Consider the following 16,947-nt stretch of genomic DNA (forward strand, 5'->3'; position numbering starts at 1 on the left):
AATGATTATTTCTTTATCGTGTAGAAGGGGTTAAGAACTAAGAAATTTATTTCAGTCGCATTAAATCCATGAAAAATTGTGAATTTAAGATTTATTATCAATCGTCAAGCCATGAAGGTAAATTTGTAGCCAAGAATACGTGACCCTATATTTCGCCACATGGCATACCATTAAAAAAATCAAACCTAGGTCGAGACAGGAGCTTTGCACCAGGAAATATATGGCCAAGTTTTCCGACGTCTTGAGAGCACCATTCTGATAGCAAGCGCTGAGCTGAACTTGGAAATTTATTGCTGACCTAAACGACAACACAAAGTCAGTCTTGTATAAATGTAGAGGTTAAAGAGTGCTGCAAATCTAGCAGCGAAATCTCGATTAAAGTCGGCTTAACAACCGGTTTGTTTAGCAAGTTTCCAGTTGGAAACGCCCATGACGAGATGTTATGGAAAACAAAAGTGACTTTGTTTCAGAAACTATGGCGTCAAAATATGACTTATTTTAACCATGAGCATTCCTGTAAAAAATGAAAATGTACAGACTCTATCGCTTTGACTCGTCGAGCAAAAGGCCCACATCGAAAATCTATAATAATCAGCAAGTATCTGCTATAAAACGCGGGAGTCCAGCGACCAAGGCACACTTTATTGATAACTACAAATTGTTTCAGAATTTCAAACAAATTATCAAAACACAAAACTCAGGTCTGCAACAGAAGGCACTATAAATTACATTAGGTTCACCATTACAAATCGTGACTACAATACTCGTGTATCGGTGTAGTTATCATGACCCTTCTCCCTGCTGTCGTTTTTCAGCCTATCTGACAGTGAGTTCTGCATGATTAAGTGTATGTGCACCGAGTTGCATCGATGTAAACTACGGGAGGCTCGTGACCCGTTAATACGAAACAGGCAAAAGTCAGCGAGGGGCGGGCTACTAAGTACACTTTGAGTTTTTTCAGGGAAAAGTGCGAAAAATATGGATAAAAATGCTGAAGTGCTTCAATTTTGATGAAAACGGCGCTAATTTCTGAATCAGATATTGTGAGAATCTACCACTTCATTAAGTTATACTAATTTTCTACGTTTTACAGTCTTACAAGAGGCATATCAAACGAATACTATTGTTCAAATAGACCACGTTAATATATCCCTTTTTAGTGTAAATAGAATCTGTGATAGATAAGCCACGTTAAATGATTGGATTGAAAGAAAATGAGCAATGGACAAACCTGTTAATATTGTCTTTATCATAAAGTTTCAAACGTCGGTTCATCTTAGTTTGCTTCAATTAAGTACGATTACATAGACCATTATTTTCATTGAACTTCTTTTCTTGAGGAGTAGCTGGAAGATAATTAATTTCACGAGAATTCCACGCAATATCTTTTTCAAATTAGTACCCATCATTCATCTTCTTTCCGTGATCTTTATTGATTCATTAATGAAAAAACGACCATTCATTTTTCTTCCTAAAAGTCTTGGTAACAGCGCATTATTTGAAATCAAGGAGTTTTGACATTATTGTACTAGTTGGTACTGACTGACCTTTATGTAATAGGTATAAACCCAATTCTGTATGTACACCTATGGTGCAAAGATTTTAACGCACTTGGCCTTTGCTCGTATGTTATTCCATAACCATGAGAGAGACGATATTCTTTTGAGATAAAAAAACTAGAAAAAGCACTTAACTCTTGGTGTCAAATTCATCTTGTTGTTTACCAGTTTAGTTTTTCCAAATAAAATAAATATTTATTTGATTTGAGATATATGCGATATTTACCTTAAAAAATAACCAAAAAGTGTAAAACTACGTTAAAAAATATACTACTTCATTAATAAGCTTCTAATCCGTTTACATAAATGCAACTGAATAAATAAATCAGAAGACCAAAGTCAGCTAAGTTCTGAATTAACCATTTTCTACAAAACAAATGCCGCTCTTCGCGGCCCGGGAGGCCATTTTTCAGTCTGAGAGCTTACAATTGGCGACTGTTTGACAATATATATTGGCAGTATATTTCAGAAATCTACTTTGTCCCCAAGATGGGGTCGCAAAGTGCAAGACAGGCGTAAGATTATGACACAAAGGTCGCAAAACCCGTCACCAGAGGAGGCAGTTGGAGGGATAAAGGCAAATTCACAGAGCAATAACCTAGAAACCATTTTGTCGAACATTCTGTGTGCGTGAAATGTATGGGGTCAGTCTGCAGCAATAGATCTTACCCATGTTTGAAACATTCTAAATAAGGTCCAAGCCCATTGGTCAAATTGCTACGGCAATTAACAAGCAGAATAAAAGTGATGCCAAATCATTGGCGTTGTTCTTTTACGGCATACGTTTTATAATATTGCTTGTCGTTTCAGTGTATGTCTTTAAATGGTCACAAAAAGTCACAAGCGTATTCAATAAATCGTGCATATTTGAGCAATACCGATTAAAACTAAACAATAATCTTTTCTGTTGCAAGAACGGCGTCTGTAGAACTCTTCCAATGTTCCATCCGTCGGCCATCTCAAAGGCAAACAGACCACGTATAAAATTACCTGAACTAAAAAGTAGAAATACGTTATTGTCTTCTAACCCATTTAATATATTGTCAAGCACGAGAAACCCTTTCTCGTTACTTTCTTGGAATCGGTTCCATGGCAAACGTCGAACAAAGTACTCACCCAAGCTTGCTCTTTTATCGCCGGGTACTCTAAAAGTGCTGCTTTAATCGGGCAATTACATAATGATCAAATGCTTGAAACGCTTAGTTATTTCCTTTAGTACAAAGGATTGCGTGATATCTTGTGTTTATTCAAACAATTGGGCAAACAAATCTAGAACGCTCCTTATAGGGTGCTTTTCGGCTACCGGATAACCACAAGTGTTCTCTCGAGGGATACTCTTATGATTAAAGCACGTAATTAGGCTTGTCGCTAAAAGTGAATAGCATATCAAATGACTTGTATCTTGAAGCTGTGAAGAATCTTAAGTCTTATTCGTTAGAAGATATACCGTATACTTGAAAGTTTTGCTCACTTACTTATTTGCAAATAGTTACTTTTCAATGGAATAATTCTAGAACTCTTGATGTAAATAAATAATTAATACAGAAAACAAACGGTATTATGCTTGTGAACATAGGAGCGTGGACTCGATTGCATTGCATTACTTCTGAATTTGTATAATGTATTTCGAATTATGACTACACAGCTTTTTACTTGATTTCAGATTAGTTGGCATATGTTCTTCGTAAAAGATGTGTTTTACTTTTGCTGCCATTTGTCTTTTTTACATTCGACGCCTGCGTTTTATTAAAGGAACCCTAATACATTAAACATCTTTGTGACCCGTCATTGTATCCAACGCAATAACCCATGGGTGGAATGGTATATTATTTATCTTTACATCTTACAAATGTAACTCTAGAAAACATTATCGACAACTTGCCACGTTTCTAAATGACTTAATGGCATATGACTTCCAGTGGACAGAGAGTTCACTGTTTCAGTATCAAGACTATAATCTTTTGACTGCAACACCTTTTTTATCTAAAAATTAAGCATAAGTGAGATAGCAAAAACGCCAAAAGCCTGAAAATATAGCACAAAGACAAGAGGGAACTGGCACTTACCTTACTTTAAGCAGTTAATTATAGGTCTAAATTCATATTAATTAAAGCGTTCAAAAAGAGAAAGGAGGATATACCGAAACTGAAATGAAAAAAAATGGGGAAAAATCTTGGATCTTTTTTTTTACTTTTAGCCTCAATTTCTAACTTAAGTTTTATGATTATTAAAGCGGACAGAAAAAAGTGAATAGATTACAACTTCAAATAGATACAATATAGAGCAAAAAAATTGTCACAGAAATGAGTCTAATGGCCTTTTAGTTTCAAATTATGCGGCATTATTACTGCTCTCTCCAATAACTAGTCCAGTCGTGATCGAAAACTAATTAGACATCAATGATGGTATTGACCTTAAAAATCATAGTAAGTAAATTAACGCCCTTCGTTGGTTTGCGCTTGGAGGTCCACTGCCAAACGATTCTGCATAACTTCCTTGACCCTTGCTGCCAAAGAGAACCTTTGAAGTCAAAAATATAATTGAAAAGTCGTCAGTAAAAATAACAAGCTAATGTGTTCACTTATCAGGAGTCATCTTCCCGATGTTTTCGATGGATTTTTATTGTTGTTTGTTATGTTAAAAATCAGTTGCAGGTGTGCAAAGATTTTTAAAGATAATTCGTTTGATTTCCACCTTGAATTCATTTGTATACATACGTTCTCTTAAAGATTAAAAGAGTACAATCCATGGCCCCTTTTAAACGACGACCTATGACAATTCAATGCATACAATAACGCTTGAATATACCGACCCAATCAAGCTTCATCTTTCAGGTCCTATTAGACATCAATGTTGCGCAAACACTGCTGTTTGAGGGTTTCACACACATTACATTAAGACATCTGTCTACAAAACATTTGAGCCCCAAAGTGAACGCTCCAGTGCTCGCTTTTGATAATTTGCTCTTTTTTCTAACTTTTTGGCCAATCACTTCCATTACCATTACTTTAGACCGCAAATGGCGCTCAAGTAAATTTCGCGTCGTGACATCTATTACGGAGGCACATTTTTCTAACCCCTGGATCGACTCCCCTTTGCCGGGGGCGTGGCCTCATGCAGCCCTAACCACAGCACTACCCCCTAGAATCGAATACCTCCGCTAAACGTAGGCGCAACAAAATAATCCCAATATATATATCAATTAGCCGTGTGTTGTGACACCTACATAGCACTGCCATGTTTGAAGGCAAATTAAAAGGTTTCGGTTCACTTGATGACGTGCTTCTCAGGTGATGTAAATAAGTCAGGTGATAAGGTGCATAAGATTTGCAATATTAAGTCGGTCGAAGAGCGCGTTTTCCCTATACTGTATAAAACAAGACAGCATATTAGTTGTTCTGGCAGAGTCGTGAAAGGATAAATGCATATATTGAACATCCACAACATTTGAACTGAATTAGGTTGAAATGCTTGTCTTAAAACACAAATGTTTTCATGAAAATTTAGGTTCAATCAAACATGAAACAATCTCTGTCTGTAGCATTTTGGAAAATCTTTCCATGTATTTGTGAATACAAGGCACGTAACGCTACTCCGCACAATTAAATACACGTATGATACTAATAATTCAAATCATAAATAAAAGTGAAAATGTTGCTGAACATTAATTAAAACGGACTACGCATTTCTTATCCCCAGGCAACTGCTTCAGAACCTATACCGAAACCTTAGAATTCATTGTAATGTTGCTTAGACTACTGGCTTATGTAAACAGTTTTACACACACGCACGCGCGCACACACACACACACACACACACACACACACAAGGTAAGCTTTGAACTACAAGTTAATCTGCCGTCTTCATTATGTGATCTAGTTCGCATATTACGCCCAGAGTATGAAATCTGAAACTTTCTGGTAAATATCAAGCCTCTTCTTTTAACGTCAAAACATTATAAGCCGTTGTCATAAGGCAACTGTATTGAAAATTTATTTAACCATATAGCAGGAGCCTCGCGTTTGCGAAAAAAAAAAAAAAAAAAAAAGAGAGAGAGAGAGAGATCATCTCCATTCCGAATGTATTCTACAAATGATTTCATCATTACTGAAACGAAGAAATCTACATTGTGCTAGTTTTATTTTCGAGGTCTGAACTCTATGCATTGTTTAACTAGAACTCATTACCGGACAACCTCTATGAAAAATAATCTTAAATAATGAAAATCCGGAATGTTTTTACAGGAAAGTGTGTAAATAGAACTGGATATGTTTGAATGCATAACTGATGAAAAAAGGCGATGCAAAAAGTATTTTGATTAACAAATGGTCTTGGGGCACAAATAAGAAACCTTCAATTGACATAGCTTTGAGTCAATAGCATGCGCCGTATATGCAAATTTGATCAAGACTTTTCTCGTTTTTTTAATCAAACTGATTTAGTGGACCGAAGCAATTCTGCCTGTTTCTGACCCGACCTTGTGCCTAGAACATATTACAAAAAGACAAATGTTTGTACACCTGTCCCCACAAAACAAAACTGTTTTAAAAAATTATAAAAAAAAAAATCTCACTGAATCTAAAAAATTTGTTGCGAATAGGCCTATAGGTGAGTCACTGAGACAATCCATTTCAGTGTAAGTGAATAGCATTTTAGAGCAAGAATAATCCAATATTGCTGTGAAAATATTATTTCTTAATTGTTTGTGGTGCTCTTTTTCTTTTGCCTCAGATACTTTATATTATAATTATCAATAGTTTATCATAGATATTTGAATTGTCCCTCTCAGTTTATTTCTGTGCATCTTTTTGAGATGTCATACTTGCGCTTACATCCATTTTATTGGCACATAGATGATACGAAATATAAACATTAAGCTGATTTTAATTTATTTGATTATTTTTAGACTAAATAAAATTGTTCATTTCTTAAATCAAAGTATATTTTATTGTGCTTGTGCTTTGAAAACATAACAAACAAAAATCTCATTTTATTTACTCTAGATTCCAGTGTGTAATTTCCATGCAAATCCGATCGATTTCACTTCATTACTTCATTGTAACTGTTTGGCCATCTTATGTATCTTAACGAATTAATTAGAAAAATATTACGATTTTCTCTCTCTTCCTGCATGATGATTTCCCGCTAAAACAGATTCAATATTACGTTCTCAAATGCCGTATTTCTAAACAGACCTTTGTCTACGGAACTTCATAACACAAACAAACCGCAGTCTCAACTCTTATTTGTTTTCGCTGGCTGCTGCTTCAGGGAAAAAGACAGCAATAAAAAAAAACTGACTGCAAGAAAAAAAAAAAAGAAATGAGAGAGAGAAGAAGAACGTCATTTCTGCAACTGCGCAAGAATATTGTGCAAATGGCGATAGCCTTATGAACTGTTGACTTTGAAGATAGCCCTCGCTGTTGGTATCCCCGTCGGCTTCAAAAGACTGGGGAATGTCAGAAGCGCACTGACGTCAAGACAATGTTTTTCACTAGTTTTCTTAATTTTTTGCCGGCCACTTTTAGGAATGAAATAACTCCTTGAGTCACGCAACGGACGCAGAAAAAACTGAAGGGCGTGAACCAGCTGATTACGTATGGTGTGTGTAAGGGGCTTGGGGTTAACTTGCAAATATTCGTGTGAATGCGCAACTTCCAGATGCTACTGAAACCCTGGCGTGTAAAATGCGAAACTGGAAGCTGGAAAGGTGCTGAATTTAGTGAGCGTGAACACAATCTAGTCGCAACAAACGCAATAAACACATTCCCTAAAGTATTTAAAGCACAATGATCGCATTTGATAAATAATCTTTTGCGTTAAAGAGGGGAGAGGGTTCGTTTCGTTTGCATATCCCATAATCAACAACATTATTATTTTGCAAACCTCTCTTCAAAAACATGCACTGGGTCATTTTCTTGTAAATTTAAATCAGCAAACCCGGTTAATCAAAAGTCTTTGTAATCTATAACAACTATTACGTAAAATTTTGGTGCAAAAAGTTATTTAATGTGAAATGTCCACCTGGCATCTGTGTGATATAGCGAGCAATAAGATGGTGTAATAGTTTTATAAAAACCAGGGAGTATCAGAAAAACTATGCACGCTATTTTCTCTTTCAGTTTGATTTTTAAATTTTTAACCTTTGTTGGTTATGAAATGTAAAGGCCTATTCCAAATTTGATGCAGTACTTTCAAACAAATGTTAACTTGCTTTTTCATACATAAATATATACTGTAATAGATTCAAGTGAACAAAATGTTTGAGGTAAAAACAAGCATTACATTATCTATACATTTATCACTAAAAAATTGAATTTTAGAAGGGTACGTTGCAAGATTGTAAGACTTTCATTCTGTGCAATATTTAGAAGTCGAGTATCATCTATTCAAGCAACTGTTTTATTGTTGTATTATATTTCTTATACATTCAATTTATAATCTGACCATATTTGTAAGTTTAAAAGAATTAACAATTCTTTCAGATACTGACAAAACATTCAAGCACTCTTTACAGAGTGATAGTACAAAAATTCAGCTTCACATCTGTTGTATTTTAATAAAACATTAATAAGTTAATATAATCATTTATATTGGGTTTAACAAAGAATATTACTATTGGGTTTAACAAAGAATATGATCAACACGATTTTGTTAAACAACACCATACTAAAACCCTTATGTGACTGCCAACTTAGAATATGTCAAAGCATAAAATTTAGATGGTTACTAATCCAAGAAAAATTTTGGACCCTTTTGCTCAAACAAATATCAAGAAAATTGCAATCCTGCCATGCAGTTTGCAACATGGCAATATTTGGGTCAGGTTTTTATCTATTTTTGCCAAACGTTGCCCCTTTTACTAAAATAAGAAGCCATGATCATGATCACAATTAGTCCCACCAACCACAAGGGTGACATTTTGTCTGGCAGGCACATCTAATGCAACTTACACTTTTCACTACTAGAGGCAAGTTAACCATTTTATTTTCAATCAACTTTATTTGAGATTTTAGTGCACTTCTTCTGTATCATGCTTTTTAGAAATAACTACATCATGATGTTATTTGCAAACACAGCATCTTACCAGTTCAGTGTGCATTTGAATTGTTTTGCAAGTATTATCATAAATCTTTCTTATCTATTTCAGTCTACACTTGATAGGTCTAAACTAAAACCAATCTACTGCATAATAAATACCTTTGCTGTCTAAAAGAATAAACAGTTTTAATGCAAAACATGAGTAACCTTTGGTTGTTATTCTTTGCTGTTTAAATGGTAAAATGTCCAATTATTTTCATGAAATATTATATATTAAATATTCTGCATGCAATACATTAGGATCCAGTATGTTTTCAAAAAAAAGGTACATATTATAAGTGTAATAAAGTAACAACTCACATTAAAATAAGAATTTTTGCCAAAAACCACACAGAATACACTTTGGCCAAAGAAAATATTGCCCTGGTACATGTAAAAGAAAAATGAGAATATTTGATGTTTACCTTATTTCAAACACTCGGTCGAAAATGAGTTTTTCTCTTAAAAAAGTTGCTAAACTGACCATGGAAAAATATGCACTTCTGAAATATTTTATATGTATGAGAATTTTTAATATAATCTGGCCTCATATTAACATAATTTATGTACATATATATTACAGTCTTCACTTTGTACAAACCTGAAAACAAAATATAAAATAAAATCCAATTCTTACATCATTATTTTAACTGTAATGATGTTATCTTCTAATTAGGAGAGTGAAACTAACATGAAAACTATATCATTCGTAGCACTGATTATATAAACTTTGTTGGTTTATTTTGTCAATGATTTTTGATTGCGTGCTACAGGGTTTTTACAAAACCTATCAATTTAAAACTTTCATATGCCAAAAGCAAAATAATTACATAGTACGAGGTGAAATAACTGTGAATTACGACATAATATTGAGTTTGAATATTACTTTCAGAGAATGTTTAAATAAATACCAAATATTCATATTAAATAACACCTCAACAAAAATGCTGTTTCATATTGTTTGTTGGTTCTGACCTAGTTATACCAAATGGAATGCAAAGAAATAGTTACAATGCTTGGGATTCGGTAACACAAATACTCATACTTATGAGGTGTAAAATTAAGAATGCAAAACACCAAACTAAATCATAGTCACTAAAAATATAAATTTAATGACAAAATTCATTTATTAAATATATCGAGCCCAGTGTAAGTAGTAAATCTAGCCAAAATGCAAACTGTGAATGATTTACAGTAATAATGTAAAAAGTACTTGTAGCCTTCTAACCATATGTTAACCAAGCAAGAAAAAAAAAAAAATACAACTTTAAATAAAATGCCCGTGTTCATTCAAGAGAAAAAAAAGGAAGCATATTATAAAACACTCCTTTGTTCATCTCTTAATACATATAAACTGAAAAGTTGGGTAAACAGATCTAAAACTCTTACATGAACAAATTAATCACATATTAATGCACATAATTGCAATTTTAGATTAGGTCTTTAAGCCTTGATATGTAACCATCATGTGTTCACATTCTCCATCTTTCTTCCTCTTTGGCACTTGAATAATGACCCAGATTTTGAAAAAGAAAAAAACACAGATAAATATTTATTTTTAATAATATCACAACTTTTAAGTTAAAATAAAAAAGATCTAAAAAAAGCTCTAGACTGTAGAATTCTTTTGCAGTATTGCTTGCATGCTGTGGAATTCATCCAAACTGACATCATGTTGTGGATTCACATCTTCATGGAGCTGATCATTGTGACTAGGACTGTCTCTTGCTGGACATTCTGAATGTTGTTGTTTATGCTGAATAACTTCCGGTAATGCTTTGCCTGTTGTCTCTGGTAGAAACAAACAGCTTATGGCACTAGTGATTCCTAGGACTCCAAACACAACATACGGAAGAGATTCTGTATACTGATGCTGAAATATACAAGGACAAAATAATGCACAACTGACTGTACAATAAACACACTGGTATTACAGTAGCCAAGTAAATATACTACATATGTTTTGGATGGTAAAACTAATTTTAAGTGCTCACAGATTAATGGAACTATTTACAAGAAGTGACAAATATTCTGAATTGATCTGGCATGAATATAATGGTGTATTGTCAAAGTTCTCTCTGTTTGTGAATTGCACAAACATTCAATATGAACAGGACAGCTGTTCACTTGCACCTAAAATCTCGACTTTTCCACAAAAGAAACTGACAGATCTATCAAAAGTGCACACAGATTTCTTATACTTATCCTAAATATTTATGAAGTGAAAATAATGCATACCAGATAAACAAACTGCGGAGCTAATATTAGGCCTATTCTGGCTGACATGGAGCAGGCACCATAGCCTAAATTCCTACAATAAATCATGAAGAGAAACATGGCTTTACAGTCACAACATCATAGACCCTCACAAATGAAAAATTATAGGAAACCAACCATAAATGAGTCTAAATCTACAGGCCCATAACTACTATGAGCAAGTTTTGGTATAAGTCATCTTAAAACAAGTTGTAAATTTTGAAAACCATTCTGGCTGTTATGAAACATTAGGACCATTCAAAATGAGAAGAGCCGAGTGCTAGCTAGACCATGACCTAAATATGGTAGACCTACATGAAAGGAAGACTGCTTAATCCTGTAATGGTCTCTTCGCCTCTCACACGCCTCCCCACGTGTCGTCCCTCGACTGGTTGAATTGAGCCGAGATTTAATTACTGTGCCCCTGCAGGGACGACGCGTGGAGAGGTGTGTGAGAGGCAGAGAGACCATTACAGGATTAAGTGGTCTTTCTTTCATGTAGGCCCGCCATATTTAGGTTGTGGCCTAGCTAGCACTCGGCTCTTCTCATTCTGAATGGTCCCATTGCCATTTATTCTTAAATTTTAAAACTCTTCACAAATTCATTGGACTTCACAGTGTAAATGTGGCTTAAAGGTACACTCTATCAGATTTACCTGCTAAAATGGATTTTCCTGGGAAAATAATTAATTTTCTCGAATTCATGAATTATTCTATGATTTATCTATCCCTTTCTGCACTTGGATTCGACCTTAGATAAAACTTATAAAGGTTGATTTTAGCTTAAAATGACTGGCCAGTCATTACAACAGTGACCATTTCCCTATAAGCTCTAATGGAAATCAATATAAAATATACTCCAGAAAACATATTTAAGGGGTTAAATCATTTTTAGGTGTATGTAAGGTTTTATAAGTTGTAGGTGGCAAAAATTTTGGGGATTTTCAAACCCATGGATTGTACCTTTAACATTTTCATACATTATTTCAAAGTGGCTTATAACAAAGCACTGTCATTTATTCTTAAAAGGATAACAACTGTTCATTTTGGCAAAAAAAAAAAAAAAAAAAAAAATTCCTGGGGTAAACGACAATTTTCCCATAATTACCAATGGTTAATGAATCCATTTCAACATTCAAAGTTAGTCCCTGTTTCTTTTTCTAAAAAGAGATTATTAAACAGTATAGCCATCTATGGAGGTCATGTGGTCTGAAGACACACACAGATTTTAGAATAATTGCTATTACTGCCGTTTTTTTTTTTTTTTTTTGTGGTAAAAAAGAATACATTATATTTCTATGAGTTGTTTGCAATGTATTTATTGTGAAATATAGATCTCATATGAAGAGTTGTTATCCCTTTAAGATGTATAATCCCTCACGAACTAAAAAAAAATGTTTTCAACAAACAAGCTATCCTTCTTACCTGACCACAGTTGGGAACATCTCAGCAGAGAAGACTTGTGCAGCAGCCCAGCCTCCACTGATTCCAGACTTCCCCAACATTGCTAGTACTTGAGTCAGCACAACTTGCTCCTTCAGTTCACCTTTAATTGAGGGAATCCCAATGGCATTATAGTTATAGGGGAATTCCAAATAAGACAATTCTGAAAATTGCATCCTTACCCCTCTGTTATATCTTTCTCCCCTCTGTAAAAGCTTCTTAACCTTTTAGTTTCATATTAAATGAAAAAAAAAGGAAAGTACCTGCTTCTGCTATCACATATCAGAGGCTACAATTACTAGCATGAGTAAGAACAATATCAAAACAATGAAATTTTGATCTACTTATTTTAGAATAAAAAAAAACTTGTTTGTCAAATGGGCAAAGTGAAAAAATAGATAATTTCACTTACTTGAAAATGATATAATAAATATTGAGAAACTGGACAAACCAGCCAACATGAGAAGAGCAAACAGTGTCTTTTTTCTACCAACTCTAAAATCAGAAAAATATGGCAATATTAAAAAAGTATTCTCGAAAGCAAGACCATGTATAAGTGCACTCTAAATTTCAACAAACCACATTAATTCACAGCGATCATCGAATTGTCCATTTGAACACTACATAACAGAATTTAAATGCATAATATCATGTCACATATGGCATTTTTTCGATTTAAAATGTACTTTCCAATGAACCCAACAGTTTTACACAGTTTCTGTTTTATATCATGTTTCTTTCTTTTCACACTCACTTATTGTTGATTGCCACCACTAATATGAGGGCTGGAATCTCAACCAGTCCAGATAGGAAATTATTTATGTAACGGTCTCCTGACAGATTTTTTACATTAAAAGAGATTCCGTAATACACCGACCCACACACAAACCTGAAAAATAAATAAAATTATGGATTGGGGAAAAAAGGGTATATTATATTCTATGTATCAAGACTTAATTTTCTTACATATATTTTGATAAAATTTTTAAGTTAAAAAAAAAAAAACTGTGGCAAAAGTGACCTTTTCACTTTACTACTCACCAAATGTACAATGATGTACAAGTGTTCTTGGCCATTTGAACAGTCTTAAATAGATGCCAATAACTGTACTTTTTATTTTCTTTCAATCTATTTTGTTCTTCCTGTAAAAATGGATAAAGAATCATAGAAATTACCCAAGCCCCATGTTCAACTTAATTTCTAATTAACTATAATTATTTATCCTTATATATAAGTCCTTATTCATTTAGTTCAATAACAAATTTGATAATCTTAAAAAAGGAAGACTTTCACATTTCTTTCCTTTTTTTTTTTTACTTATGTAAATGTCTATGGCTTATCCTTTAAACATAAGAAGATGTAAAGATAACAAACCTCAACTGCAGCTTGTAACATAGTAATGTCTGGTGCTGTCTTTTTGTTAAACTTTGCCACTCTTTTCAAAATAGTATATGCCTCTTCGAATCTTCCTTTTTGCACCAGCCAGCGTGCACTTTCTGGTACAACCCTAAAGGAGATACCGTTCAATAAAATCAACTTCTTAACATACAAATACAAGCAATATAAGTGTGAAATTATCCAGAAATTATGATAATGAATCTCAAAACCTGCCTCACATTCAACAACTTGTTTGATGGAAATTTGAACTAAGGAGGGCACAAATAAGCAGCTGCTAAGTATTGATTCAAGAATACAAATCACTTATGCCCCAGTACCAAATAGTATTTGGCTTTCAACTTTCAGCTCTTTGTTCTATGACCTTGCAAAGTACAGAATGAATGGTGATGAAATACACGTGGTAAAAACATTTAGTTAGTTTTCCTACCACCAAGACAGAAGGATGCCCACACTGGAAACTGATGTAGCAATACATAAGGTCCTCCAATCACGTATCAGGTAGGCCCACAGAGATAATGTCATGACGCCCACAGCCCAGAACCCTATACAGCCGCAGAATGTCCTCCACTGTGGTCCAACAAACTCAATAGGTAGAACAAAGTTTACTATCATTACTCCTGAAATAAACATTGAATGACTTTCAAATATTTTAAATGGCAGGTGTTCAGGAATAATTCAATAGTTCTAAGAGATAAAAGCATGCTTTTTACTTTCAAGCATGAATATCAGTTCGGGCAAAAAATATTCTGAGTAAATTTTGAGCTTGCAAAAATGTAAAAAGGAGGCATTTAAAGATATGATGAAAATTTTAAAGTGTACAAAATGTTAAAGTGAAGAACTCATTGAAGAGTAATATTCAAGATATGAATATCTATGCATGACCTTCTGCAAACTGACCCTGAGCCATGTCTAGTATATTCATTTAACTTGTTAAGTATCCATAGAAGAGGGCAACAACAGAAGAGTAGCTGTAACAGATACTGAAAGGAGTGGAACTTCAGAAGGGTCTTTAAAACAGATAATCAAAGTTTAAACATGATGTAAGTTTTACAGAACGGCAATGTACACAGAAAGCCCATAATAAAATTTGGCTTTGAAAGGAAGCCTTGACTTTTATAAATGAAAATTATCAAACACAAGCCGAGAAACTTTCAAACCGTTAGCTTACGTCCAACCTGGACGTAGGCCTTCATAAGACTGATGTGAGCAGATGTTTTGTGTTTGATAAATTTCATTTATGATAGAACTACCAAGAAAATGAACATTTTTTGCTCAAGCTTTGACTTTGTTTAGCTACATATTAAAGTATACTAGTAATAAACAGTGAAATATTAAAAACAGACTCCAGGACAAAATTTTTAGTGTGTAATCGAGATCCCAGTTATTCACAAATACTATGGCGAGCCAGGCAAAGGGAACTTTATAAGTTATTTCCACCACTAGTTGCTATTTGGCGGGTCACCCTTACCATACACCTACCAGCAAATAAAGCACCAATGATAAACCTCAATACAGCATACAGGTGCCAGGATGTGACAAAGGAGCTGGAAAACCATACAGCCAACATGAGGGTGTACTCCACATACAGAACACGCTTCCGCCCAAATGTGTCTGCCAACTGCCCTGTGATGCATGCCCCCACCAGAACACCTATCATCTGAATAGTGGTGATGAGTTCGCTGACGAAGGCCTGGTCACAAATCAAATTCCACTGAAATATGAATATTGATGCACAATACTGAATCACAACTTCATAAGAGAATTTATTACATATGTTGCATGTGCGCCACTACTTGTCAATTTTAATTCGTACCATGCTTGTAATTTTTAAAGAAAATAAATATCTTGCAAGGTTAATCTAAAAGATTTTGCACATATCCTTGTTTATAACCTCTGCCTAGGCAGTTGTGTTTTTGGTTCCATTTGTCTGTTTTCAATTGTTTTTCATAGCTTCTGCATCAATTAAAAAATTGATGACATCACATTCTTCAAAACAGTCTTAACCAAACAATTTTACTGACACTACCATATCTCCTCTACATAGCAAACTCACCTCAGACATAAGAGATGTAAATTCCTGGTTGTACTGTATCCCTTCACAAACTTTATTATCAGGCGTACACGTGTTCATGCTCCAATTTTGAACTGTACCATTCACATTGTACCAATCAGTACGGTTATTGTTTTGGTCAGCTTCCACTGGGCATGCCCACTGTAATTTGGCCCCTGTGAACACTGGCAAAAACATCACCCATGCTGCTGGGGTCTCAAAACAGCTGACCAGTATGAAAATAATAACCTGGTATGGTCCAAATGACCCAAGGTCACTCAGAATATCTTCAAATATAGACATATTGCTAAGTGCTTCTTTCACAACAATCGTACTTTATGCAACCTAAAAAAACAAGATCATGCTGTAAATAAAAGAAGGCAGTCTGGTCTCATAATAGTTTAACCCAAGTCTTCATACTGATAAAAGTAGTTTCTCTCAACATACCTGGCATAAAAATTTAACGGGGGTGAAAGAAGGAAGACAAAACTACAGGACTCTTATTACTACTGCCTGTACTGACGACTAATTACTTTTATCAAAAAATTAAACCAGACGACGAGAATCCAACAGTTCATGTACCTCAGTTCAAGAAATTTTGTTTCACGTAATTATTATATATTTAGCACGTTCACGTCCGAAAACAGCTCCTCTTCTTGGTTTCTTTTGCATGCCGGATATATTGAGACTTTATACATAGATCCATGCTGAATATTTGCCTCGGCAGCAACTTTTGCAAGGGACGTTCTAAATTTAACACTCACATCATCGATGTTTGTAGCGTCGAACCATGTGCAACATTCGGACGTTCAGTGGACTGTGATACGTTTGAGATCATTTGCGCCACTTCGCGGAAATAAAGTTCTTTAATTTTTGTAATAGTATATAATGCTGATAATCAGAACAAAAAACCAACAATTTTTGTGAAAGTATGTGAGTAAAATTATGTATAATGTAATGATTCAGAGATAAACTGGATTTTTGAAATCTACCTATTTTAGTTAAAACAGAAAGCTGCATGACGTATTATCCGATCACGTGACCTAAAGGTCGTTCCTTTTTCCCGTAGTCCGCCATAGTACACAACATATGTAATATAGAGGTTGTGTGAAAGCGAAAAGAATCCAAAATGGTAAGTGTCATCGCGCATTTTCAACTTAT

General features: G+C 34.3%; 2 protein-coding genes and 1 long non-coding RNA gene across 7 annotated transcripts in view; 1 reads left to right on the plus strand and 2 right to left on the minus strand.

The window, feature by feature from the left end:
- LOC106162155 (uncharacterized) overlaps nucleotides 1-2,801 on the minus strand; it is a 40,490-nt gene extending 37,689 nt beyond the window's left edge. Inside the window, exon 1 of one of the 3 annotated variants that reach the window (XR_001238302.2) lies at nucleotides 2,676-2,801. This is a non-coding gene — a long non-coding RNA (uncharacterized LOC106162155). The remainder of the gene's footprint in view (nucleotides 1-2,675) is intronic. The other 2 variants (XR_015333712.1, XR_015333711.1) reach the window with 2 other exon arrangements.
- Nucleotides 2,802-7,942: 5,141 nt separating this feature from the next.
- Nucleotides 7,943-16,669, minus strand: LOC106162139 (organic cation transporter protein). 3 transcript variants are annotated; one of them, XM_013539284.3, is made up of 11 exons: nucleotides 16,551-16,669; nucleotides 15,790-16,131; nucleotides 15,216-15,447; nucleotides 14,164-14,353; nucleotides 13,713-13,845; nucleotides 13,380-13,480; nucleotides 13,093-13,227; nucleotides 12,751-12,833; nucleotides 12,321-12,441; nucleotides 10,878-10,950; nucleotides 7,943-10,512 (listed from the first exon to the last, which is right to left on the minus strand). In XM_013539284.3, the coding sequence occupies exons 2-11, from the start codon at nucleotides 16,087-16,089 to the stop codon at nucleotides 10,249-10,251; spliced, it is 1,632 nt and encodes a 543-aa protein (XP_013394738.1). In that variant the 5' UTR covers nucleotides 16,090-16,131; nucleotides 16,551-16,669; the 3' UTR covers nucleotides 7,943-10,248. The 3 variants fall into 3 exon arrangements, with proteins under 3 accessions (XP_013394738.1, XP_013394737.1, XP_086866286.1); XM_013539283.3 differs by having other exon boundaries at nucleotides 16,369-16,586; XM_087010160.1 differs by lacking the exon at nucleotides 10,878-10,950 and having other exon boundaries at nucleotides 10,287-10,512; nucleotides 16,369-16,586.
- Nucleotides 16,670-16,744: 75 nt separating this feature from the next.
- LOC106162138 (translation elongation factor 2) overlaps nucleotides 16,745-16,947 on the plus strand; it is a 28,495-nt gene continuing 28,292 nt past the window's right edge. Inside the window, exon 1 of the mRNA XM_013539282.2 lies at nucleotides 16,745-16,918. Within this exon, the coding sequence (XP_013394736.2) occupies nucleotides 16,916-16,918 (3 nt within the window). The 5' untranslated portion in view covers nucleotides 16,745-16,915. The remainder of the gene's footprint in view (nucleotides 16,919-16,947) is intronic.

This window comes from Lingula anatina, chromosome 1 (assembly GCF_051362555.1).
Source record: "Lingula anatina isolate TDL-2025a chromosome 1, LinAna3.0, whole genome shotgun sequence".
Taxonomy (NCBI): domain Eukaryota; kingdom Metazoa; phylum Brachiopoda; class Lingulata; order Lingulida; family Lingulidae; genus Lingula; species Lingula anatina.

Coding starts and splice junctions, on each gene's coding strand:
- LOC106162139 (XM_013539284.3), bottom strand. CDS start 16,089: ATGTCTATATTTGAAGATATTCTGAGTGACCTTGGGTCATTTGGACCA. Junction 12,834..13,092: donor GTGGTGGCAATCAACAATAA/GTGAGTGTGAAA, acceptor TTCTGATTTTAG/AGTTGGTAGAAAAAAGACAC. Junction 10,951..12,320: donor ATGTTCCCAACTGTGGTCAG/GTAAGAAGGATA, acceptor GATTTATTGTAG/GAATTTAGGCTATGGTGCCT.